Source organism: Alligator sinensis, unplaced genomic scaffold, assembly GCF_000455745.1.
Source record: "Alligator sinensis unplaced genomic scaffold, ASM45574v1 scaffold331_1, whole genome shotgun sequence".
NCBI lineage: Eukaryota > Metazoa > Chordata > Crocodylia > Alligatoridae > Alligator > Alligator sinensis.
In genome coordinates, this window is record NW_005842033.1 from 1,432,856 (window position 1) to 1,459,056 (window position 26,201).

The 26,201-nt window shown below is 41.1% G+C and overlaps 1 protein-coding gene across 7 annotated transcripts in view; it reads right to left on the bottom strand.

The window, feature by feature from the left end:
* The window catches only part of ARID1B (AT-rich interaction domain 1B), a 445,974-nt gene that overhangs the window by 406,190 nt on the left and 13,583 nt on the right, over positions 1 to 26,201 (bottom strand). For all 7 annotated transcript variants that reach the window (XM_025202638.1, XM_014519339.2, XM_014519340.2 and 4 more), the window contains exon 2: positions 308 to 502. In XM_025202638.1, the coding sequence (XP_025058423.1) occupies positions 308 to 502 (195 nt within the window). The remainder of the gene's footprint in view (positions 1 to 307; positions 503 to 26,201) is intronic.

The window sequence follows — 26,201 nt, forward strand, 5'->3', positions numbered from 1 at the left end:
ATTTATGTGGACAAAAAATATCCAGAAAAAGACACAGTGATGTCAACCAAAGAGAAACTTCAGTGGTGTTCCTCTCTTTAAAGTGAAATCAATAGCATATTAATTAGTTTAGAGTTGGGATGTAATTTGAGTAAACAAATTTTGGCCATGAATATACAGATTTGTTTTTAAAATATCCCTTTACTTTCATTCTGAAAGAGAAAGTTTGTTCGGACAATTTTCTTGTAGCCTGTACATTAAACAGAATGGCAGAGGAGGAGAGGAAAAGACAGGAAACCAAAGCAATGCAGAAAAATCCTCTACAAACCTGTTGCTGTGGATACTGCATTCCACCCATGGCAGCTGGGGTCCGTCCCTGCATTGCCATTGGATATCGCTGGGGTCCTGGAGGGCCGTATGACTGCCCTGGGTATGGACTGCTTTGCTGTGTCTGAGAATGAGGGTTACTGCCCATTCCATATAACTGAGGTCTCTTCATTACCATTGGATCCATTGGGCTGCCCTGTTATTAAAACACAAGCAAACAACAGTTTTAAACATGCTGAAGGAAGAAGTTAGAAGAGCCAGACATATTAAGAGCGGATTATATTTGCAATCATTCAGTAAAAACAACCTTTTTTTTTTGAACAAACAGAACAATGAGTCCGCATATAAAATACAGTGAAGCATAAGAGTTGTAAAAATAGAATATTCCAATTCTCACATTAACTGGAAAAGAGTTTGGAGGAAAAAGCCTATGGAGGACTGCAATAAGATCTGAAAAGAACACTTGGTGCAAATGAACAGAGGGAGAAAAATGGCATCTAAATTTCTTTTACCTACATAAGCAACCTAAGTCTGATAATTATCTGAAAATTTAAACTTAAAAAAAATTAACTGAACTATAATCAACAACACTAACTTTAAAAAGTATTTTTTCCAGCTAGATGACTTTATGTAAGTATAAATATACAAGTCCCGTGCAAACCTTTTAACCTGAAGAAAGTGGCTAGCTTTTTAATTAAAAGGAATATAGAAAGGGGGAAAAAAAGTTGCCAAATGTTATTAAGTATGAGATGTTGCATTTCAGAGCACTTCCACATAAATCATGTGCATTAACAAGCTTCCAGATCATAAGGCAAGTCATAAACCACATTTCACATGCAAGCTTCTTTGCTTCCCTGACAGACCTCAGGAAATCTAGTACTGGAATGTCTTAGGGTTTTTTATTAATTTTTTTGGCACCTCAAAACTTCCTAACTGGTTTCAACCACTCTGTGACATACCACCTTCATCTTTTACAGCTAAAGAGCCACTAAATCAGATCAATATAATACACTGCTGTATAATACACTGTATGTATAGGCTCTGTTAGTACCTATTCAATATTTTTCCTTCAAATGTGCATGTGCAGGAACACAAGTACACATTAATGTTATGCTTAAAAGTTGGGGGTGGGGAGGAAACCTACCACAGTATTATCTTAATTAGCATATTACATGCATATACCCCTTTCCCAAAAAACTGCCATCCAAAATTGGGGTGCAAGCTTTAAGCAAGAAAGGTAATTTCTGCGCCAGAATGTAGGCACAAGGACTCTAGAACAGCTGCCGGGGGCTGTGCTCCCTTCCCCATCCCATGCAGGAGGGATGGCATTCATTCCTCATCATTTCACCCTCTGCTTGCAGCTTTTGACAGGGCAGCCAATTCAGCAGCAACTGTGATAGGGTTATATCTCTAGCTGTGCAGCTGCAAGGAAAGGGCGAGTGGTTCTGAGAAGTGGACTCTGGCACTTCTGCATGTAGCTGGGAGCATTCAGCCATGGTGAGCCCATGCTCTGGCAGGGAAGGCTCTGTAATAATCTCTTTTTTTTCCTTCATTCTGCCTTCCCAAAATAAGGTGTGCGCTTTATTTGGGGGCATACAGCATGTGGAAAAAATAGAAAAAGCAGAGTTTTCTTGGAATTTGAGAAATTAGAAAAAGGAAAGACCATTACTTGATCCCAATTCTTTCCTCCGCAAGTGAAAGACAGTTCTTCTAAAATTTTGCCAGTCTATATTTGTAAAGTGTCCCATATCTTTCATTACTCCATTTTACATATTACTGTCTGCCCTAATAGAGTTCTGCCACTGTGTTTTTCCATGGAAGTCTATTTTTCCTGATTTCTCCTACTGCGATTTGTTCTTGCAATACACTTACATTTTTTCTCCTTCTTTACACCCTTCAAATTTCTGTAGAGCAGATCCTTCCCACCCGGCAATATATTTATAGTTAGAAAGAACCCAATACTAAATGAAGCATTTTATGTAGGATCATCTCACAGATATGTGTGTACATGGGAAGTACTACCTCCTTTGACATGACATCTCTATTCATTCCAAAAAGCACACTGGCATTTTTTGCTACCATATTAAATTGCATGCTGTTCACTAATTATTAATTCACTATTACTCCCAAGCTGCTTTCACCAAATTTCTCCTTTGATTTTATATTTGATATTTTAAATTATTTTTACTACATTATTACTCTGTATCTTTTCTCACTGCATGTCACTGAGTAGTGCCCCTTTTCCTCTCTGTAAGTCAGAAATTATTTTTATATTCTCATAATAATGTTTGCAACACTTACCAGCTTAGCATGTTCTGTGATTTCCTCCTCCTAAATCATTAAGCTACATAAACTAGACTTAACATTCCTGTAGTTTATTTCATTACATTACTTCCTAACTCAAAACATTCTTATCATGATACTGATCTTTTCTAATAGAATACCGCTTCTGTGTTTAAACCCATGAGACAGCATTCATATCTAAATCCATTTCAATTACTAGTAAATTTCAAGTTTAACATTTTCTGCTACATAGTATCAAATACATTCTATAGTTCAAGTCACCTGACATTTTCCAAAAGATAGGCTATTTTTAGTAGCATATAACTTTGCCAAACTAACCATTTGGTCCAAGTTTTTTCAAGGTAGGTATTGGCTTGAGGTACCTGTATGACACTTGAAATGTTGGCAAGAGCAATTCAGTCATATCTCAAAATAAGGTCAGAGAAAAATATTTTTTTATGTTCACGTTAAAAGTGCCTAAAACCACTTTGCTAAGTAGCACTCCATGCTTTGAAGCTGGGAAATTAGGTTGACAGGGTACTACGTGGGCAACATAGGGATGGGCTGGGAAGGATGAAGACGGAGACTCAACCAAAAATAGAAAGACACTGGTGAATGACTGAATGAGAAGGCAGCTGGGAGCAAGAGGCTGGGGAGGAGGTAGAAGAGAAAGGCTGGAGAAGATGGCTTTGGGTTTCTTTTGGAAGAAGTGAATGTCCCTGCTCATGAAAGAATATCTCCTTCAGCAAGAGAATTTGAGATTTCCAAGTCTCCCCGTTCTTCTGCAGTTGGGAAGGGGCTGTGCAACTTAATGGCAAAATGTGCACAGCAACACCATTCACTGACTCATCCATTTAGAGGAGAACAACCTACTAAAACTATCACTTAATACCCTTAAGAAAAGCTACATATGTCTGCTCAGTAGAGCTGGAAGTTACAAACCTGGCAATAAATCAACTGGGTGTGAATGGGCTCCTCTACATGTGCAGGGAGGCTGTTCCAATGCACCATAATTGCAGTGTGTCGGAGCAGACTCGATTAATCGAGTCTGCTGAAGCATGGTAATTACTGTGCTCCAGCAGACTCCAGTGTCACAAGTATCAGAGTCCCTGCACTGAAAAACGAACAACTAAAGCTTGTTCGATGAGCTTTATTTCAAAGCACCCCATCGCCGTTTTTCAGGACAGGGAGCTGATACACGTCATGCTCCGGGCGCTTTTAATTACCGCGGCTCTTGGAGCTGCAATAATTAAAGTGCCCCCCCCCCCCCCCCCCCACACACACACACACACCACCTCCAGAGCACATCTATAAACTCCCAATGAGTCCACAAAAGATACTTCCCTGTATACATTATTAAAGCTATTAAGTTTTATCACCCACATCAAGAAATGAAGAACGTTAAGTTTACAAAATCACCTTTCAAAAGCTGGAGTTCCCAGAATTTAGTTTAACTGTGGAACTTTGATTCAGCCCTGTTAAGAATGTCTTCTGATAGTCTCTCATAGCAATTTTTTCATAGGACTTTGGCCTAAATTAAGTTCAGAGGATAAACCTTCTCTGGGGATTGAGGGCCATGCAATAGAAAGTTTCCAAAAGTCACCAACAGCACGGTATTCCTTTTCTGGGTACCTGACTTGAAACACTGGGGATTGGATTTGCCAAAGTGTTGAGTGCTCACAGCTCCAACTGAACTTAATGAAAACTGTGCTTAGGACATAAAGTGTGCCATAACGAACATCAAGTGTTCAGTAAAATCAGGCAACAGACACCTCAACCTGGACATCCAAAATTAGCGCATACATCTTATCTTAGCCTCTCTATGCCAGAGTTAGCTAGCTACAAAGTAGGAATAATACAGTTTCTGTCTCAGGGGGTGTTCCAAAGATTAGTTGTTGATGCATTTGAATAACAATGTCAAACATCACAGAAAATCTGATGAAGAAATTATTCAAACTTGCTCTAAAGAAGGAATTACTAATGTGCAGTAAATAAGGCTTCAGGCCATATATTCAATGACAAGTACAAAAAGAAACAGAGAAATACAACTCAGCAAGTACCTTCAATCCTATATACTTGAATGCATTAGTGAGGTGGAAATAATAATGCATGCAACTGAAGACCACACCATAGTATATATACACCTGACTGCAATCCCCAAGGTCAGCAATTAGCAACCTCCTGCAAGGGCCATCAGCCCACCGAGTCCAGTTGGTGAAAATGGAGGGGAGGTCATCCTCACTAGTCACTCCTCAGTTCTGGAACTCCCCCTGACTTGAGGCCCTCCAGAGGTCAAATCTGGGCATCTTTTAGAAGCAATGTGTGATGGCGGGGGCCACACACAGTCCTCCAGTACTCCAGGAACCCTGCCTGAACCCAAACAGGCTGGGCAGAGAGCCCAGGAAAAGACAGAAAACTTACTGGCAGGGAGTGCCGGAGCAACGTACGGCACTGCCACGCTGGTTAATAAACTCCCTGTCAATCAATATAGGTGGCAGCCAGCTGATGATGTCAGGCACAGGCACCGCCGCGGGGGATTTAAAAAGCACAAACAGTGCTGCAGGAGAAGGAGAGGAGACTGCCTCCAGGCTGACTGAGACTGGGGTAGTCAAGGTCTCAGAGCACCGAGGCAACAGACCTCTTGGACCACAGGGGTCCGCTTAGGACAGGGCAGGAAAACCCCAATGGGTAAGGGCAGATACGAAGGCCCCAGCCATGCTCAGGGGCCATCTAGAGAAGGGATATTGGAATGCATATTTAAGTCCCTCAGGGCAGTTATAGCCCATTCAGTGATAATATTCCTCCAGAGGGGAGGCTTCTTTCTTTTCCTTATTTTTTTGGTATTGGATCTGTGTTCTTGAGGAGACCCATAGGGCCAGGGACCCTTGGATCCTGATAGCTGGGGCTGGCTCAAGACATAACACTTTGAGAGCAAGGTATAGGCAAGGGACAGGAGAAAATCCATGCTAACGTAGACACACGCTGGTTGAACCCCACCGAGACATGGTACCAATTGCTGACCACCGAGCAAAGCTAAGAAGGCCGAAACAGCTGTGGAAAAATCGCGTCTCAAATATCAACAGTTGGCATATGGACAGGGAATAGGGAAAGCGGAGCCCCAACATCAACCACTGCCGAACCGTGAATACCCCAAGTGGGAGCATATGCATCTTCACCACTGAACACTTCACTAGAATGTCCAACAACATCAAGACATGGCAGGAGAGTTGGGGAAAGGGCCCTGTATCGGGTACTCAGGATTGGTTATCTATCAAGCAGAAACATGACACAATGAAAGACTTTCTTATTTCGGCAGGCATTTAGGAAACAAAATTATAGACTGCAATATTGTTTAGGGGGCCACTGTTTTTACAGGGATATTCTAGTTCCCATTTAATTTTTGTTCTCAGGTCACTCCTGCTTTATAAGTTATTCCATCCTCTTACTGTTAACTAGCCTGAGCTTTTATCAGGAAGGGTGGCATGTAAGTTGAACAGAAACAAACTAGCTTTCCTAAATGAGTATTTGAATCTGCAAAGTTAATATTCATTGACGTAGGATTTTTAATATAAATAAAAACTTTGTTATGCAATTAAAAAAAAAAAAAAGGCTTTCTAGAAAGAGTTTTCAATTAATAAATCTATGCCAACCCTATATTCAAGGTTCCTATATACATTAGTCAGTATCAGTATTGATTTTGAAAATATTAGGAACAGCCAGCCTTTCCGTACCTTTTCTCCAAGCAAAAAATAATTGCTACTGTTGTCATAGATATAGCTAATTAATTCAAATACTCTCAGGAGCAACTGATGCATATACATATTTTCATTTTCCCAATATTCACTTAGGCTGCCTACACACGTGCTCATTTCCGTTCTAATTAGAACCTGTCCAGCGTTGTCTCACCATCTTGTATATTAAGACCCTACATGTTTTAAAATGGCCGCAGGGGCATTTTACCTAAACTTCATTGAATGAGCTTCAGATACAGCATTGCACGGCCATTTTAAAACATGCAGGGGCTTAATACACATGATGGTGAGTTTTTCTTAATTAAAGCGGCTGTCCAGGAACAGCCCTAATTAAAACATGCCCTCTCCCGCCGCCACCCAAGCATGAGTAGGAAGCCTTAAAGACTATTAAAAGCTGTTCTTACAAAAATGTATTACTTTCAGTTGTTCTTTATTTTAGTGTCACTGCAATTTTTCAGTATTCATTAATTTCCTTTCTTCTCAGTTATTACTGGATCTAAATTCTCTCCAGTACTATTTCCTCCTTGATAAACAGATAGAGCAGGGATGGCAACCAGAGGTACGCATACCCTCAGGAGTACTTAGAAAGGATGTAGGGGGTACACGCAGGCAGGCAGGGATGGAGTGCGTCCCAGGGCACAGCAGTGGTGTCTCCCCTGGTTCATTTGCTTCTTACCTAAGGGAGAGGGAGGGGCATGCCAGGTGCCACCAGCCCCACATGGCACATCGCAGCACCTCCCCACCCTCCACCCCAGCTTGATCTCCTGATTGGCAGCTGTCCTCAACCAACAACTAGTGGCAGGTGGCTGCCACCATGTGCAAGCTCTCCCCCCATTCAGACCCCCCTCCCACCCCTATACTCACCCCAGGAGGGCATGGGAGGCGGGCGCCCCCAGATCTGTGCGTGGGCTCGGGCTGCACTGGGCTGTTCCCAACAGGGGGGCTGGGTCACGCTGTGCTCAGGGCAGGCAGCGGTGCCACTGGGAGGTGGGTTGGAGAGGGCACGGTGAATTCTGGAGTGGCTGCAGCCCCTCCCATAGCTCCCCCAAAAGCACAACCCCCACCACCGGGAAGAGCCCAGCGCTGCCTTGGCTCTAGCCCACCCTGCATGAAGATCCAAAGGCATGCACCCACTCCCCATGCCCTCCTGGGGGGCTCAGTCACAGGCTCTGCCCAGCTGTACAGTGCTTGCCCCTACCCTGCTCTCTCCCTCACTGTAGGAGCCTACAGGAGCAGGGCTATGTGGGGAGAGAAGGGGTTGCAGCTGCACCAGAATTTGCCTTAGCCCCCCAACCCTCCTTCCAGTACCATTACCACCCGCCTCGAGTACAGCCTAGTCCAGCCCCCATCAGGAAGAGTCTGATGCTGCCCCAGCCTTCCCCATACAGACTGGGGGTGCAAACAGCAGCAGGAGTCACCTCCCAGCCCCCGCTGTGAGGCTCAGTCCGTCCTGCCCCGGCTGGGCAGCCCCTGCCCCTTCCCCAGCCCCACTCTCTCCCCCACCACTGGGGCAGCCCAGCCCAGCCCACCCCACATGCAGATCAGAAGGCATACATCCCCCATGCCCTCCTGAGGTGCGCTGAACGGTGGGAGCCACCCCTTCTTCCCTGCACCCCCCCAAGCTGCTCATTGCTCCATCCCACACCCCACCCCATCTATGCAGTGCCTGCCCCAGCCCCACTCCCTTCCACACTGGGGAGGCCTCAATCCACCCCGCCCTCCTTAAAAACAAGAAAAAAAAGTAGAAGGGAGTACAGGAGCTGAAACTTTGAGTCAGAAGGGGTACACTTATTAAAAAAGGTTGAAAACCCCTAATATAGAGGATTTTTTTATTCTCTTTTCAATGATTTGGCTAGCACAAGAATGGCCAGCCTGCAACATGAAGGCCACAAGTGGCACGGGCAGCCTCTGTGTGGGACACCTGGCAGATCAGAGAATGGACAGGCAGCACAGCAGCTGAAAGGGCAAGAAGCAGGGAACAGAGAAGAAGACTAGGCAGGAAGAACAGGACAGGAAGCAGAAAGCAAAGGAGGTGATTGGACAGGGAGTACAGAGTAACAAGCACTAAGCATAGCAGTAGATTGGGCAGGAGGAGATCAGAGTGGCACTTGGGAAGGGCGCACAGCTAATTTGTGGTTTGCCAAAAAGCTTGTCCCACTATGGGCTAGTATTTGCCCGTCTGATTTTTGGCTCTCCATATTTTTTCTAGCAAGCCTCAGGACTCTGGACCTTACACTTTGTTTATACTCCCCTTGCCCATTGTCATTTCCAATATAGGTTTCTTTTAAAGCCCAGATATTTATACAATTCTTCAAGTATCACATTGAGAAATTCTTGTTCCTTTTCTTTCAAAAGTGGTATTGTAATCTTTTATGTCTTTATTATGGTATTTATCGCCAATGTCAGATACATTTGCTTACATGCAATTTTAAAACTTCAAATGCAACAAGTGCATTTTTCACAAGTTCCCCTTACTATACCACTACTCACTGTTGAGTGCATTAGAACACCCCATGTGAAATCCTGGCTCTAATAAAACAAAGGGCAATGATTTAAATGGAGCCAAGGTTTCACTCCCAATCTTTAGATTAACAGTCTATATACTAAAATGCAAAGGATGTGGAAAGAAACACTGCCTCAAAGGATTAACAGGGAACTTTCCCCCTGCAACCATTGCTTCTCCAGTATGTTCAAGTGATGAAAGAATTCGTAGATTCATGGATTGTAGAGTCGGAAGGGACTACAATGGATCATCGTGTCCGACCCCCTGCCCCTGGCAGGAAAGAGGACCGAGGTCAGATGACCCCAGCCAGCTGACTATCTAGCCTCCTCTTGAAGACCTCCAAGCTAGGTGATAGCACCACCTCTCCTGTAAGCCCATTCCAGATCCTGGCCACCCTTACTGTGAAAAATTTCTTCCTAATATCTAATTTAAATCCACTCTCAACTAGTTTACACCCGTTATTCCTAGTCACTCCCTGGGGTGCCTTAGTAAACAGCACTTCCCCTATTCCCCATTGACCTCCCCTAATAAATGTATAGGCGGCCACAAGATCTCCCCTCAGCCGTCTCTTGCGAAGGCTGAAGAGATTCAGCTCTCTCAACCTCCCCCTGCAGGGTCTATCACGAAGGCCACTAATCATGCGAGTGGCCCTCCTCTGGACCCTCTTGAGATTCCCCACGTCCCTCTTGAAGTGCCGCGCCCAAAACTGGACACAGTACTCCAACTGCGGCCTGACCAGTGCTGCACAGAGGGGGAGCATCACCTCCTTTGATCTGTTAGTCATGCACCTGCTAGTGCACGACAAGGTGCGATTGCCCTTGTTGATGGCCTCGTTACACTGCTGGCTCATGTTCATCTTGGAGTCAGTTATGACTCCAAGATCCCTCTCTGCCTCCAAGTTGCTGAGAAGGACACTCCCCAACCTATAGGTGTGCTGGGGGTTCCTCCTTCCCAGGTGGAATACCTTACATTTATCTTTATTAAATTGCATCCTATTTCTCTCTGCCCATTGATCCAACCTGTCCAGGTCAGTCTGAATCTGCTCCCTGCCCTCCAGTGTACTAACTCTGCCCCATAACTCGGTATCATCAGCGAACTTGGAGAATGATAAGCTTCAGTACTATTTTCACCAACAACCATATAAAAATTTTACACTTCCGTTCCCTTGAACACACTCAATATCAGGACCATTCGCAACGTATTCTCAGTCAGAACTGATAAAAGCTGATCAATAGTCCCAATGTCCAAAGATTAAATCTTGAGGGAGAAAAAAAAATCTGACATCCCTCCCATAATGTACTCAACATACTGCTGAATACCCTTCTTCTCCACACACCCCAAGAGTTGTACTAGGATGCATCTTCATCAGGTGGTAAGCCAAAGGTATGCTTGATCCATTGATCAGAGTTTAGACTTAAAGTTAAAAAACTCTTTCAAACAGATGCTGAAAGATGGTAGAGGCTACACACAGCATCAGTGGCTGCCTGAAGATGCTGTCTCAACTGCTTAATCAGGCCACCAGCTCAGCTCATAAGATGCAAAAAAAACCAAAAAAAAAAACCAAAAGGAGAACAAATTTCCAAAAGGGCACAAGAAAACTCACTAGGATTGGCAACTTCAGGTACAAAAAGCAAGTGGTTTTATTTTTTACCCTGTTTGGGGTGGGGGGCGGAGGTTAGAAAAAACACAAAAGGGGTTTAACTCAGCTGAAGCCCAGCATTATTTTTAAATCAGATGGACAAAGCAGTTTACTAGAGGACCAAAGCTTTAACCTACAATATGGCAATATGGATGTTCTCCCGAAGGGGAGGAAAAAAAATTTTTTTTTTCTTTTTTACAAATTGGTGAAGTATAGGTCTTCCTATGTCTGCAATATAAAAATGAAATGATTACAAGCCCTAGTGCTAAGTACATCCCAACAGCTAAAGACACTACATTTGTGCCTGTAGCAAAAAAAGGACTCAATGCAATGTATTCTCAAATATGTTTGCCCTCAGAACTCCTGAAGCTCCGGAGTACAATAACTCTGTTCATCACCAATCTACAGCAAAAATCTCTCTCTGTATTAAAAAAAACCTGCCTCTATCAGTAACAAAATTGTCAAATCTTATAGCCAAGAAAGATGACAGCTGGAAATCACCTACTAACATTCCAAGAAAGTTCTCAATTGTAGCTCAAGCAATAAGCTATGAATTTATCACAAGATACAATCACAAGCATTCAGTACAGCTGGCACGGGCAGATCACTGGGGAAAAGGTAACCCATCCTCAAACAATAACCTGATCCATGTACACACATACAGAGACTTGTCAGCCAACATGTCTGAAGTGGCAAAAGCGAGGAGCTAAACTATGAATGAGTGCAATTTAAACATTATTTAAGAAAATATGCGTATGACATTTTAGAAATGTATAAATAAATATTGAAGTCAAGAATTAAACAGCAGATCTATTTTCTTGCACTATCATCAAATCTGACAGTGTATTATTATGACTATTGCAAAGCAAAATAAGCGATTTGTTTCCTGATTTTTTAAAAATCAGAACCTCTCATTTGATTCTTCACCAAAACGAAATAAAGCAAAGGAAAAAGTTCAGACTCGCAAAAAAACATGAAAAAGTATCACTCTGTGTTGCTGAATACAAAGGGCCAAAATCACAATATGCACAAGTGAAAACAAGTTCAGTGAGTCAGAAAGCTTACATTAATAGAGGTTTAACCAAAAATACCTATTTAACCTGTCCTGCAGCCTCTCCTCATAGCATGGCCCAAATGCAGAAAGCTACACTAGCATCTTTTGCAAAACAAAGCAGAAACCAAACCCCTTTGCCTCTAAAGCCACATTGCTTCTGCAGAAAGAATGCATCGAAATCAAAATACAAGATACTCGCTGCATGAATTTTCTGCATCATTTTTCTAAGCCCTTTAAATAGTTCCTAAAAACCAGATATCCAGGGAGTCAGACATCCCCTAGCTGTTACTTGTCTCGGACGGCCAGGGCCGACTCGAGTTACGCTCGTACATCAGGGCGGGCTGGTGAATGGAGAGGCAGACACAACTTATTGGTTGCAAAAAACTTTACTCACGCCGCTTGCAATCACGACGCAGGTGGTCCGGTTGTCGGAACAACCACACGAGTTGTTCCAGCTGGCGGGGCCCAAGCCAGTTAATCCATCCGCAATTCAAAGCCGGCGGGGAAAGGGGTACGTCGGGGTTGCGCTCGGTGACGGGAAGAAAGATCGATAGGTGATCAGTCTATCGATCGGCAGCCGCAAGTCAGATAACTTCAGAGACACTCTGCAGCGTGCTCAAAGCTCTTCGACCTGGGCGGAAGTCACGCGGAATTTTAAACGGCCAGCGAGCCAATTACTAGCCGCCACGTGTGAATAATTTAGCACTGGCCAATAACGGGGCACAAATTTGCATCCGAATAGCGGGAACTCTTTGCACCGTGCATCTCTGTGCTGCAAAGAAGAAATGCATCCTGCAAAGGAAACTGGAAATTGGCGGGAACTCTCCTGCACGCAGGCTCTTAATTGCAGCAGAACACTCTGCCGTGCAAAGGAGCTCTCATGTGGCCAGGAAATTCCATAGTGCCGAGGCACAAAAAATCACTGGGTCATGACATTACTCTGCAGATGAATACAGATATAATGGCTATTGAGAGAACAAATCACAACAAAAACAATGACAAAAAGATATGTTTTTAATGAATCATGCAAGAGTTGTCTCTCTAGTTGCAACTGGAAGTGCACACAAAGGTTAAAACAACATTAAAAAGCAATTATGTGCATTTATCACACCCAATGGCCAAAACAATCCTACGGGCCGAGACAAGTTCACATGACTAGACAGCTTAGCGCTGTTGCCCTTAAAGTGTTTTTTTATATTTGATCACTACAAACTACTGACCCACTGGCTGAAACCCTGGTCGTAATAAAGTCAATGGGAGTTTTGCCACAAACTTCAATGTGGCCAAGATTTCGCTCATGAACAATTGACACTGTCATATTTCCTGATTTCAGTAACGATTAAAACTTCAACCCTACTTGTTCTTCCCAACTTTCTTCCATCAGCCAGTTATCCACCTCCAATCTTCTCTTAAGAGAAATCAGTGACCTTTCTTCCCCTTATAACTAAGTTTGCTTACTCCAAAATGCTCTTCTGTACGGTAACAATATTTTCTGGTGATGTACAACCTTCCTTTGGGCCTGAGCAGTGACCAGTCATGGTTCAGTATAGGAACAGAAAAACCATGCATAAAGCTACAGAGAGGAAAACTTAAAAAAAAACAAGTTTCCAGAAAGTATACGTGTAAAAATGCATGTATATGCAACACTACAATCTTCGTACCTTGAAAAGTTGGACTGAAAAGAAATTTTAAAAGATGTTGCCGCTGCTCTACACTCACATTACAGGTTGAAAAGACAAATGAAAAATAATTCAGGGTTCTAAATGCAGCAGAGAACACATCATCTGTTCTTCTGGACACATCTTCTAATGACCAAAGCATAAAAATCATACCCCTGTGGGATCAAGATACCATATCCTTGTTGAGTGGCAGCAAAGTTTCCCCAGTTTTCATCTCTACTTGTACAGCACATAGTACAACTGAATTCTGGTCTATGTCTATAGTGCTATAGTAACACAAACAAGAACAAAGTTTTGAAGTTGTGGTCAACAGCTACCAAAGGTCAGAATTAATGGCAAAACACTCTGCCACACTTCTACATAAACTCAAGCTAACTCTGCATAAATTGGCACAGGGAATGAACAGTCTAGTTAATGAGGTGACCTGGTTTAGCCTTAAGAGTTTCTCCTACCTGTTCTGGAGAGGAGTCTCTCAGCCCCTGCAGCAAGAAGAACTATTTCTCCACTCTTTCCACAAAGTTATCATCTGCTTCTCTTGACTACATCTTAATGGTGCTATACTAACATAAAGTAACAGGGCTGGATGAATAGAGATTTACTAAAAGTACAGACTGCCAGGCAGGGAGCAGAAAGCAGTCTTATATAGAAAGGAGGAACCCTTTCTCTAGGAAGCAGCAGAATAGTGTGCAGAAAGTGTTGATGACTGACTAATGAAAGCCACGTAATCTAAAATTTTAAAGAAGAATCTTACTATAGGCAAATAATATCCAATCAAACTATGCAATACTTTCTCAACCATTTGATTTTGTTATAGAAAACAGTTTAATGGATAATGTATTTTTAGTGTTAAAAAAAGAAACCCAAACCTAGTTAAGCAAATGACATTACTATTGGGGAGAACCCTGTACCCACAAAAATGTATAGCAAGTAGGTCATAAGCCTGAAGTACATATATTTATCTGTAGATTTTTTTCACTCTGTGTTATATAAAGTTCTACATTAACACACACAAAAAGGTATGCTGGTCATATAGCCTCAGCATTTATGGCAAATTATTAATCAAGTCCCACCTGAAACAATTTGTTAAATTGATTTTAATCACTGGGCCTCTCATGTGAAGCTTTGTATAATCAGCATTTCATTTACAAAATTAATTGCCTGATTGATTCTCGAGAGGCAGTAGCTGTCATTACACTGCTGTCATAACTTTTGAGTAGGGGTGTCACAACACAGAATCTGACAGTATGAAAAGCACTGCTATTTAAAAATTGGGGGCGGGAGGGGGGAACAAACACAGTGATTTCATGGAGTTACTCTTTGGTTTACTAGAAAAGTGAAAAAAAAATCTTACCAGTTTTGGCTGATTCCTTGTTTTCTTTTCACTGAATTAATGTTCCACTATTCAGCTCTCTGTACTTCACTACAATGTCATTAAGACAATTATGATAGCCTGAAGTTGGGCATAATGGGATTGTTGTTGGATAGAGGGTGATTAATCAGGGGTCACTGTTAAGGTTTTTGGGAAGGAATGATTTCCTAACTTTCAATTTTTAGTTTTTATCTATAACTTTATGACAACACCTTTTAGGTTAGGTTTTTTGTTTAGGAGGGAAAAAAAGATGATCTTTGGAAAGCTTCTTGTCTTGGAATCTTTTTGTTTTCACTCTTAACTGACACAATATAGTCAATTATTTCACTTAGAAAATTTCACTTAGAAACTGAGTTTACTCAAAAACAAAGCCTTTAAATGCCTTGACAAACAGCTCCCAGGCTCCATGATTGGAAGGGCAGAATGATCCCAGTGCTAGGACACTGAATCAGAAAACACAAGTATCACAACCCAGTGATTTTGGTGCCTCGGCACGATGGAATTTTCCTGCCACATGAGAGCCTCTTGCACAGCAAAGGGTTTTTGTTGCAACAGAAAAACCCCGGTGCAAGAGAGTTCCCGCCATTTGAATGCAAATTTGTGTCCCGCTATTGGCCAGTTCTAAATTATTCCTACGTGGTGGCTAGTAATTGGCTTGCTAGCCGTTTAAAATTTCGTGTGACTTCCGCCCAAGTCGGAGAACTTTGAGCACGCTGCAGAGTGCCTCTAAAGAGATCTGACTTGCGCCTGAGCTGATCGATAGACTGATCACCTATCGATTCTTCTCCCCGTCGCCGAGCGCAATCCCCAACGTACCCTTTCCCCGCCGGCTTGATTTGTGGACGGACGAGCTAGCTTGAGCCCTGCCAGCTGGAACAACTAACATAGTTGTTCAGACGACCGGACCATCTGCGTCGCAGCTACAAGCGGCGTAAGTAAAGTTTTGCAACCATTAAGCTTTGTCCGCCTCTCTATTCACCAGCCCGCCCAACGAACGAGTAATTGTTGGATCACCTCGAGTCGGCTCTGGCCGTCCGAGACAACAAGTTTTATTCTTGACTCAGATCTTGGCCTTTGTGTGGCCTCTTCTTCAAGTCACTTTTTATTTATGTGCCTCTCTCCTTTGGCCAAGGAATGGGTTTGGGAAAATCTGGGAAGGATCATGTTTGACATCAGGAAAAGACAACTGAGTTACTGAGATCTATGGTGTCCCCCACACCCTCCAATCTGTAAAGAAGAATATCACAGCTGTAAACTGCAATGTGATTAGGTTTTCCAAAGCCACCTTCACATGGAAAAGTGGCCTTTCTTTAAATAAAAACTTAAGTTTCCATTAGAACTTTGGAGAACTATTAAAAACTTCCAGAAGCTGAACTATTCCTGAACTATCTCGAGCATATCTGGGAACCACCATGGAGGCACCCAAGAATGACTTCAACAACACTGCATCACCATGTTTAGAGCATGTGAGCAGGAGTGGGAGGGCAGTGCATGCTAAAGAGCAGGTATACCTGGTAGTACTGGGATGCACTGTAAATCTACCCTGAGAACGTGGACACAAGACATATTTATATCAATGTTCATTACACCAGGATCTTTGGCAGAAATGAGAAGCTATTCCTCAGTATATGCATACAACAGGCAGCCATTAGTGTGACTTGCTGCTAGATGCCTGAGCAACAGGTAACAGCTTGTTTGCCTTAAACACCTACCTGGGGACGAGCTATGGATACATGACACCTGCATCAATGGAAGTTACAATAGTACAGTTTTATTCCTGATTCTTTTCTCCCGAGGTAATTCTACGCTGAATTCAAGTAAACTACAGCAATGTAGGCTTGTGCACTGTGCATCACTTTTTTATATACTGGCATAAACATAGGATAATAGGAAAGTACGGCTGGGAGGGACCTTGTGAAGTTGTCTTGTTCAGGCTCCTGCTCAAGGCAGGATCATCTCCAGCTAAACCATGTGAGCTAAGTGCTTATCCAACCAGATCTTGAAAATTTCCAGATATGAAGATTCCACAGCTTCTCTAGGTAGCCTGTTCCAATAACAATGAGGGTGCTCATGTAGACTGTTCATCCTAATCTAAAATTTCCCCTGCTGCAGTGTCAGGCCATTGCTCCTAGCCTGGACTCTACAGCCACAAAGAATAGGCCATCTCCATCCTCTCCATAATCAACCATCAGGTATTAGAAGACTGTTATCAAATCACCCCTCAGACTTCTCTTCTCCAGACTAAATAGCCCTCTTTCTTTCTGCCTATCCTCATAAGTCGTGGTTCCCAGACCTCTACTCATTTTTTGTCACTCTGCTGGACTCTGTCCATATGTCTCATGCTCAAGGCCTTTTCCTTGGCCTTTTCCCTGCTTTATGAGCCTGAATTTCCTCACATTTGTCAGTTCATGATGAATGAAACAGTAAAAAGAAATCTCAGTAACAGGTAGGATACTGAACCAAAATAGTATAGAAAGGTGGATGTCAGAGAGCCCTCCCTCCCATCCCCCATAGGACAGAGGAAACAAGAAAGAAGCAGCCCTTAACCATAGTAGTAAAATGAGGCTGGGGTAAAAAGTTGTTTAAAAATCCCCCAGCCCTAACAAAAGAGATAGCAGACAGAGACAGTTAATCAACCCTTTCCCACTCCAGCTCCAGTAAGAGGCAAGTGGGGAAAATTCATCACAATCATGAAGTAGAAAGTGGCAATAGACTGGGGTGGGAAAGGGTGAGAGAGAAACATGGAGCAGAGGCCTGTTCAGTTACCTTCTGCTTCACAGTAGGTGGTCAGATCTAATATAGTTGTCCCATTTTCAACCCTAACTCCCCTTTTTCCCTTAATTACCTGTTATTTAAGAGATTACTTTGATTAAAGAAAAAATATTATGGAAAAGCTTGAATTCAGACCATCTATACCTAGAAAGTAAATCAACCTCACTGGGAAAAAAAAAATAAAGACAAATTCAACTCTATGATGGAAGCTGTATTACAACTTCATCTTCCAAGAGACTGTTTCTTCTTTAATATATTTTCTAAAGATTCTGCATGCTGTACCCCTTCCTCTTAAAAAGAAAAACCCACAAGTGGTTTAAGGGCAATAGCTGCTTCTAAGTCACTAGCTCACGTTTGACTCAGGACAGTAGCAACAACCACTTTTTCCATGTTGGTTGTAGCGTGACCTTTTAAAATGGGTAGGTAATATACTTCCTAAAAAACTAATGTTCATATCACAAAATCCCAACTGGCAACCATATCCACAGTCTTGGCTGAGACACCAAAGGCTGAGTGGGCCTAGATAATAAAAACCTAAAGTAATGTTGCAGTGGTGGGCCTGAGGCTCAAAGGTACTCATTGGTTGACTGCTTATATTACCCATTCTGTAGATCCACTGAGTTTGCTCTCCAAATGCTAACAGTTCAGCACAGGTAATAAGTATCAAACTAACAAACTGGAGGGAGAGGGAAGGGAACATAACCAAGTCAATAGCAACTGAGTGGGTTAACCTGTTATGGTCAGGAAATCAGATTCTTCAATAACACAAAGCAATCACCAAAGTGAAGATGGTGATGAGAAGAGATTAAGTTCTAATTTTTAACATCTAAAATTAAGGAATAACGGAAAACCTGAGAAAGGTCAAAGCTTTACATTACAGAACAATGTGTTAGGAAACTTTGAATTTACACACATTTATAAAAAGCTACATCTATGTCAACTCTTTTGTATAATGTAACTGATTCTCAAGTATCATTTTACAATTCTGATTAGGTCTTACTAAAACCTTGTTTATTAAATTGCTTTCTTTAGGCATGCATAGCTGCTAATTTGTTGCCAACTAAATCATGTATCATCTGAAAAGATTATATTGCAACAGTGAAACAACACTCTTGGGATTATGCTTCATCTGAATTTTAGAAAGGACCAATATACAATTGTAAATTTCCCTCTAAAGGGGGGGGGGGGGCAGCAGGAGGTTATTTTGAATCAGTAAAATTCTAATGCAAAACAATTAGAGAGGCCTGTGTACCTAACATGCATACTCAGACACACATGGCAAGACTGAAACACTCAAAGCACTGGAGTGCCTTGTAACATTTTCAGAGCTACTCAAAAATAGCGAATCAGTATTGTTTAACAGACATTAAACAAAAGAAGCTAAAATGCAAGGATTTTTTGTTTTTATTTGAAGACATTTGTCAGATAATAATGGAGAGATACCACTTTACATTTCCTTTATTTTAAAAAAAAATTCTCTTTGTAAAAGCCTATTTTAAGATATTTGTTAAGGAATTAACCCCCATAAAACTCCAAGGGAATGCTTCAATGCGTTTACTAGAGCTTTAGCCCAAGCCTTTCTAACCACCTCCACAGAAAAACCTGACATCTGGAGGTCCTTTAAGCCTAAACTAGTGTACTCAAGGTGGGGTGTATGTCCACGTTGATACTCAACCATAAACTCTCCAACCATCTGCACCATAATCCCTTAACAACATCCCAATAGCAGTCCATCTTAACCCTGAAACTCTGCTGAATTTCTCAACCCCATTGTAGCTCACCTCCTTGTCCCCTTTTCTGCAGCATGTTTGGAGCTTACCCAGGCATAAACATCTTGGGAGTTGGTTAGTAGCAATCCCACAATTTCCAGTTCTTTATTTCTGACCTAGTGACAACCCCCCCAACTGCCTGTCTCTACAATTAATAATTACAGCCAAACTCAGAAAGCCCAGAAATTACACCCATTCCTAGAAGAGTTCTGCTTTGCAAATAAGCAACACAATGCGCGTGGCTTTGGTAGAGGCTAGAAAGTAGGATGTACACAAAAAGAAGGGCAATTCACATGACCTGGTTTGGCAGAGGATGACCTTAAAGGTCAACCCTAAATATCCAGATAGACATATTCTTAGAGCCTAGGCTCCAATTCATCTCTAGCTGTAACCTGCCAACTTACCTGTGTCTTCAGTGTAAAAAGTAATTTGCATTTTGCCTCAAGCATACGTATATAAAAAGTAAGGAATGCTGATCCTCAGTTTTTCCAGTTGAGCTAAAATCTCTTTTTATCACTCATTTTTATAAGGTCTCTCTTACAGGGGAGATGGTATTTTTGACTGCCTCTTTCCTGCTTCACTACTGCTTTATTTTTTTTTCCTCCCTGGCTCCCCTCTAATTTTCCAATTCTTAAGAGGACCTAAGTCAGACTGAGACAAGAAGACAGCAAAGCCCCCCAAGAATACTTCTGAAAAGCTCCCTAACTCAATTGGGGAAGATACTCCGGGGGGGGGGGGGGGGGGGGGAGTGTCATTAACAAATGGCACTTCCAGATCCTGTTGGCCCAACCCAAAATATGGCACCACAAGCTCCAGGCAACACTGCTCTCCCAAGTCCATGAAACATAGAACAGAAGTATTCTAGAAGAGTATGGATAAAAAATTCCTTGCATTCAAAAAACAGTTAAATAATTATTATTAGGTGGCTCTTTTGTTCATCTGGGTGAGCTGTTTTTGAGGTGAGAGGCACAATGAGGCCATTACCCCTGAATAATTTTTAATCAGAGTCTTCCTCCAATACTGCATAATATTACAACTTTTTCCTCCAGCTGCTGAGAGCCAGAGACAGATCGCTATGTCAAAACCTATTTGGAATGTCAGCCAGAAAGGTCACTTAGCAGCAAAGGGTCACTCACAAGCAAGGATGTTTCTAAATACTCAGTCAAACTGGTAAAAATTCATGTAGGCAAACACCAGACTCGTGTTAGCAATTCAGTATCTCCCATTTCAATTTGAGGTGCTGTTTAAGAAATTATTGTATCAGATACTGTTTTGCATATCCTAAATAGGGATTGAAGAGTTGTATATACCATATGTAAGATTTAGAAATGCACATTCTACTTATTTCCAATCAAAACCTTTTATTGAAGGGGCATTATCAACTTAAAATCTAGACTAATACTAAAGTCACCCTCCCCACCCCACCCCCTTCCTATTTTGGAAAATGAAACTGATTTACAAGTGCTTTTAAGCGTGAAGAGTAAAACTGAAATCTCATCCCCCAAATTACTGCAAATCCTAGACAATATTTTTAAGAGTAACAGAAAAAAATGCTGGAATTTTAAATTGACTATGTCCTAGAGTAAGACATGGAAATCGATACTACAGCTAAAACTAAATGATCATTAGAACATTTTAGGTAGAAAGAATTCAGCATCTGAAAGTAAGAAATTACAGATTCAGATGGTTGTAATTCTTGCTCTGTATCCTTGCACACCAGTTTTTCTATGAAAAATCTGCAACAGAAACAACTCCTCCAAGGAAAGCTTTAAATAAAATAAGTGTTTGTTTTTTTCTAAGTAATATGCAGAAAATAGTTAGTGGTAAGTAGTAAAAAGACAAGTATTATCAAAATGAGACCTTGTTTTTTCAAAAGTTCATCTGTTTCTGCAATGTGTTTCCCATCTAGTCACAATCCTCAGTTTGTGGCCTCATAATTAAGTAACATGAAATTGCAATGCTACGAACAATGCTAGAAATGTTGGTGGTACTTGCTTTAGGTGTATATGAACTAAAGATGGTAAGAACTGATTTTATTTCAGACCAATCACTTTAAGCATTATGCTAGAAAAAGATTGAAGCAATTTTTTTCCAGGGTTTTTTTTTCTTTAAAGTTTTCTATGAGATGTTAAAATACTGTAGAAGGAGGAAAGAAAGAAATTACCAGGCATTTTTACACCCAGAGAAAGTTGATACTGCTCTTTACTGACACTTAACAATTCATTAGAGCAGTCATTTTTAAATTTCCTAGTATCCCATCCCACTTTTATCAAAACAAATGAACTTATATGAGTAACAGTATTCATATACATTAATTATAAATGAAATATTAGAACACTGAAGCATTTATAGTTGTAACTGACTTTACCCGTGGCAAATTCCAATGAAAAATTCAAGCAATTTCTGTACACTTCACTTATCCAGTCAAGAAAAGAAGAATCTAAATTTTAACTAAAGGATTTGTAAGTCCCCCACACTGGGCTGGGAGGGAAACAGGAGCTCCAATAAAACTGGCCTGGAGGATAAAATGCAGAGGCAGAGACTTTAAAAGGTGGAATTAAAGAAGAACGTGGTAATGTGGAGAGAAGGACAATTAGAAGGGGCTGAAGAGGAGATGTCACTTTTTCCCTAAGCCCTAACCTGAACAAAGCCCATCCTTCTTTTTAGTTGGTGGCTTCATGCTGGCTGGGTACCATGAGGAGAGATTCTTTCCAGCACCTTGCATCAGCCTCAAAATGGCACACACAAGTTTGGAGGAGTCACTGGAAGAAAAATCCTGCTGCTTCTTGGTTTGTAAGGGACAAACTTGTTCAAGCTGGAACAGGTTTACAAGAAAACTAAAAGGAGCCTCATGCAGGAATTGGGATTTCCTAATTTTCAAAATTGTAAATTAAAAAAAAAAAATGAGGGTCAACTCCCAGAGTCAGAACCACTCTGTGCTAGAGTGACATGAACTTCTCCAGACCCCTAGCAGCCTAAGGGAATGAGAATGAACTTTCAGCCTGAACTTCTGGCTCTATAGCTGAAGAAATGGGACGGGAGGTGAGCAACAGTTGGGTATAATGTGGAATGCTGGCACTGAAAGATACTTCGGCAGCTGGAGAGAAGGAACAGCCTGGGAGGGTATGGTCATGGCTGCAAGGGGAGGCTACAGAGGAGGGGGAAGGGCCAGGGCATGAACACAGCAGCAAAGTCAGTTTGAAGCTAAGAGACCTGTAGAAAGAAGATAGTGTCAGAAAGTGATGCGGGGAACAAGGATCTCATGGACTGCAGAAAGCAGCAATTAGTTTGGGCCAGAGATAAAAATGTTACTTAACTGCAGCATTTAAAAAAATATTTTTGGATTTTTTTTAAACCTCACCAACATACTATGTCTAGAAAGTTGCGACTAAGATAGCCACTGCACAGACATCAAGAGGATCAGATCAAATGCCTAACAGCAGAAAATGTATTACACTACTATAGGTTATTCCATAAATTGTGTTGGACTATCAGCTTTTATAAAGCACTTCTGTGCTACAAGAAAAAGCAGCTACATCAGTACCTTTCTGTCACTTACTGCTATTCTTAGTCCAATCAGTAGTTTCCTGGGTTAAGTAATTGATTTAAATACTGAAGCCCTATTATGAAAGTACACTAGCAAAATGCTGAAATGTTTATCATTATCAAGGAATTCGTAACTAAAGTTCAATACAGCAAAATCACAAGGAGCTTGTCTACATGAAGAGGGGAAAAAAAATTAACACACAATTATAGCAGTGTAACTGACATCTTGCAGACTTTGATATAAAAAGCACCTTCTCTTTCATTCTGCTTTTATTTCTAAAGCAAAATAAACCAGGGAAATGCATTTAGTATCGCCATAAGCCTTGGTGAATTTCCATGTGTAGACAAGTCCTAGCTGATTAGTCCATGTAAAAGTTCCAACAAAATAAATGGACACTAAATGTGCAGGAAGAGCACACACCAACTGCTGAAACTTCCTTAGCCTGACGAAGGGTTTTTGAACCCGAAAGCTTGCTTAATAACTATTCTCCAACTATCTGGGTTGGTCTAATAAAAGATATCAAATTCACCCAAGGAACCTTGTCTGCCTATGTCCTTAGACCAACACGGCTACAACCTAAACCCCTGCATAATCACATAAAACACTTAAAATTTCCTGCATTTCTGATATTAGTCTTCTCTGCAAATGCTTTACCCTTAAAACAGCTCAAACCATTTTAAATTATTCCTCTGGTAGTGATATCATAAACTAACACTTTGAGAATGACTGACTGCGATCATCTCCCAAACAGATTTAGGTCCTCGTAGTATCAAACAAGTAGTGAGAAACCAGGTATAATGAAGGAAAAAGGTGCCGTTTACACATTTTTCTGTTAGACTCACACCTCCTGCAGTACACTGCCAGCTAGTTTAAACAGTCAGTGCTTCAATAATTTAGTCTCCATCCTTTTGACAATTTGATTCACACCTCATTTGCTACAAAACTTAAAACATTTCAGTCAACCTTTACACACACTCGCGCATGCACACACAGTTAAATGCTTATTTTAAGAACCATGTCACTAGCTGGAATTTGAACAGCAACTACAGAATTTTTAGAATTCTCTTTCCCATATGTAACCATTTATGATATATGTGCTCTATCAAGTAAATAAAACAAAAATTTCATCTGTGTTAACACAGAGGCATGCATATGCTCATTCACGCACACATGTACAGGCAAAGATGCACTGCCAACACATAGTTGAGATATACAAGGTTATTAGTAGCAATACTACTTTAATTTAGGGACTTGTTAATACCTTATAAATAATAATCTTTACATATCTCTGAGCTATACAGATAGGCATTATTATACCTATTTTGTACATGGGTAAATAGACTTCCTTCCCGTTTCCCATATTTAGAGGCCTAGGAAGAAGGGACAAGTGAAAGATCGGTTTGGACAGGCTCTAGAGACACCGAGCTCCTTACCATCCATTCTCTAACACTGAAATGTAGCATAAGGACACTATGCTAGATAGACCTGTGGTCTGACCTGCTATAGCATTTCTGAAGCCTCTTCCAAAGTGTATATTTTTAACTTTTAATGTATATAAATACATTTAGTGAACATTAAATATTCTTTTCTCTTTTTTTGATACAACGGGCATTCACATGTTTTTATTTCATGCTTTCCATGAGGCCCTGAAGAATTTTATCTTTACGAAATACTTTCCACATATTAACTTGATTGTCCAGATGATATCTGCAATGCCAGATCCAATCAAAGTGGGCCAACGGTACACAGAGTGATTAATGAACCATACATCAAAATGATAGGACAGAATTTCGGCTGTTGTTATTTGCAAATTCAAAGCTTGCATTTGCATGTGCAAAGACTATATGTGCACAAATTAATTCATATGAAAACTCAGCCAAATGTTTTGAAAGCTACAGGCCAGAACTCTAGCCCATTTTGTGCTTCACTCACCTTCTAATTGGGGATAACACCTTTGTCCCTGCCCCACAGGATGACCAATAGGCTATAGCTATATTAATACTTGCATTTACAAAACCATAAAGAACATTATTTTCATTGTTATAAAGAAATTGCAGAAATTAATATCCAGCGGTTTCACTACCATAATAATTTTGTTCGGAGGAAACCTGGTCTTGTGAAAACAGCAGTTCCATAAATGTAGATCCTGTTGCCAGCTGTACCACAAATCCCCTGTGCGAATTTGGGCAGGATTTTTAGACTATTATTTTTCAGAGATGCTGAGTAGTCATATAACCACTGAAGTCATAAGAACAGAGGACTAGAAGGGGCCTCCTAGAGTACGAGTCCAACCCCTGCGACTTCACAGGCAACTATTTGTTCAAAAAGACCCACAAGATTGTTCACTCCAGCCTCCAACTTCTTTCATTTACCAGTCAAAGCACTATTTAAAAAACAAAACAACCCTGCAACACACCACAAGCAAAGAGCTGAGGACACAAAAACACCACCAAAACAGTGTGGCCACTGTAATGGTACGAAAATATGCTCAGGTGATCCTAATTAATAAGTTGAGAGTAATGAGTAGATGTTGTGCATTTCTGAAAAAAAAAATCAGGTTCTTGACCATTCTATATCACTTCTCAATTCCTCCCTGTCCAGTGAGAGTGATGAGGGGCTAAATCCATTAATGTTTGTAAAGTGCTTTGAGAGTCTCAGATGCAAGGTGCTATAAGAGTGCAAAGCATTATTACCGAGTGCTTGATGCTTAACAATAAGGCCACAAAGAAATATAAAAACATGGATTTAAGAGGAAAACCTCAGAAAAACTCTCTTTTCTGCCAGATTCAAGTTTGATATCCACATAACTTGCACATAATTATTTAGTTTAATAACTATTTTATGTTTGTTAGGGATAGAAAATATTCATTATTTTAACCCTTTCCCTATTGGCCCTATTACTAGAAGACTTACTATTATCAGCTGTAACTTCTGATCTTCAGGAGTCAAGAAAAACTGATCCTGCCTCTGCTGACAAGGCATCCAGATCTTTTGCCAAATGTCTGAATGGTGACTTTAAAAATAAATGTAAAAATATTCAAGATTCCCTATGAATTTCCAAACTCTGAATCTGAAATGGCAGTCAAAATGCTACAGACTGCTCTACTGGGGATAGCAGATGGAGTAATCTAAAGAATTTAAGAAGAGAGGAGATATAGAGCCAGTGGGGCAGGCAGTAGAGAAGATGTGTATCCTAATTTTGTACAGTAGTGTAGCTTGGTCTTACCATCTTGACACACTGACACATTTGAGGAGTTTAACCTGCTAGTCTGGTGCAGACCTACCTTGGCCCATGGATTTTAAGAAAGTAAAAAAGCCAAAAAGCTGTATTACTTTGAGGATTTTTTGATTTTTTTTTTTATAATTTCACAGCCACCTGAAGCCTTTGCCTCCAAGGCTTCTTTTTTCTCTTCAAGAGGACCTCAATGTAAAGTAATCTAAATGTGATGAAAAGCACTGCATCTGGTTATCACCATGGTCCATGGCCCTATTGTTTATAAATTCCAAAAGATAAGTGAGGGATGATTA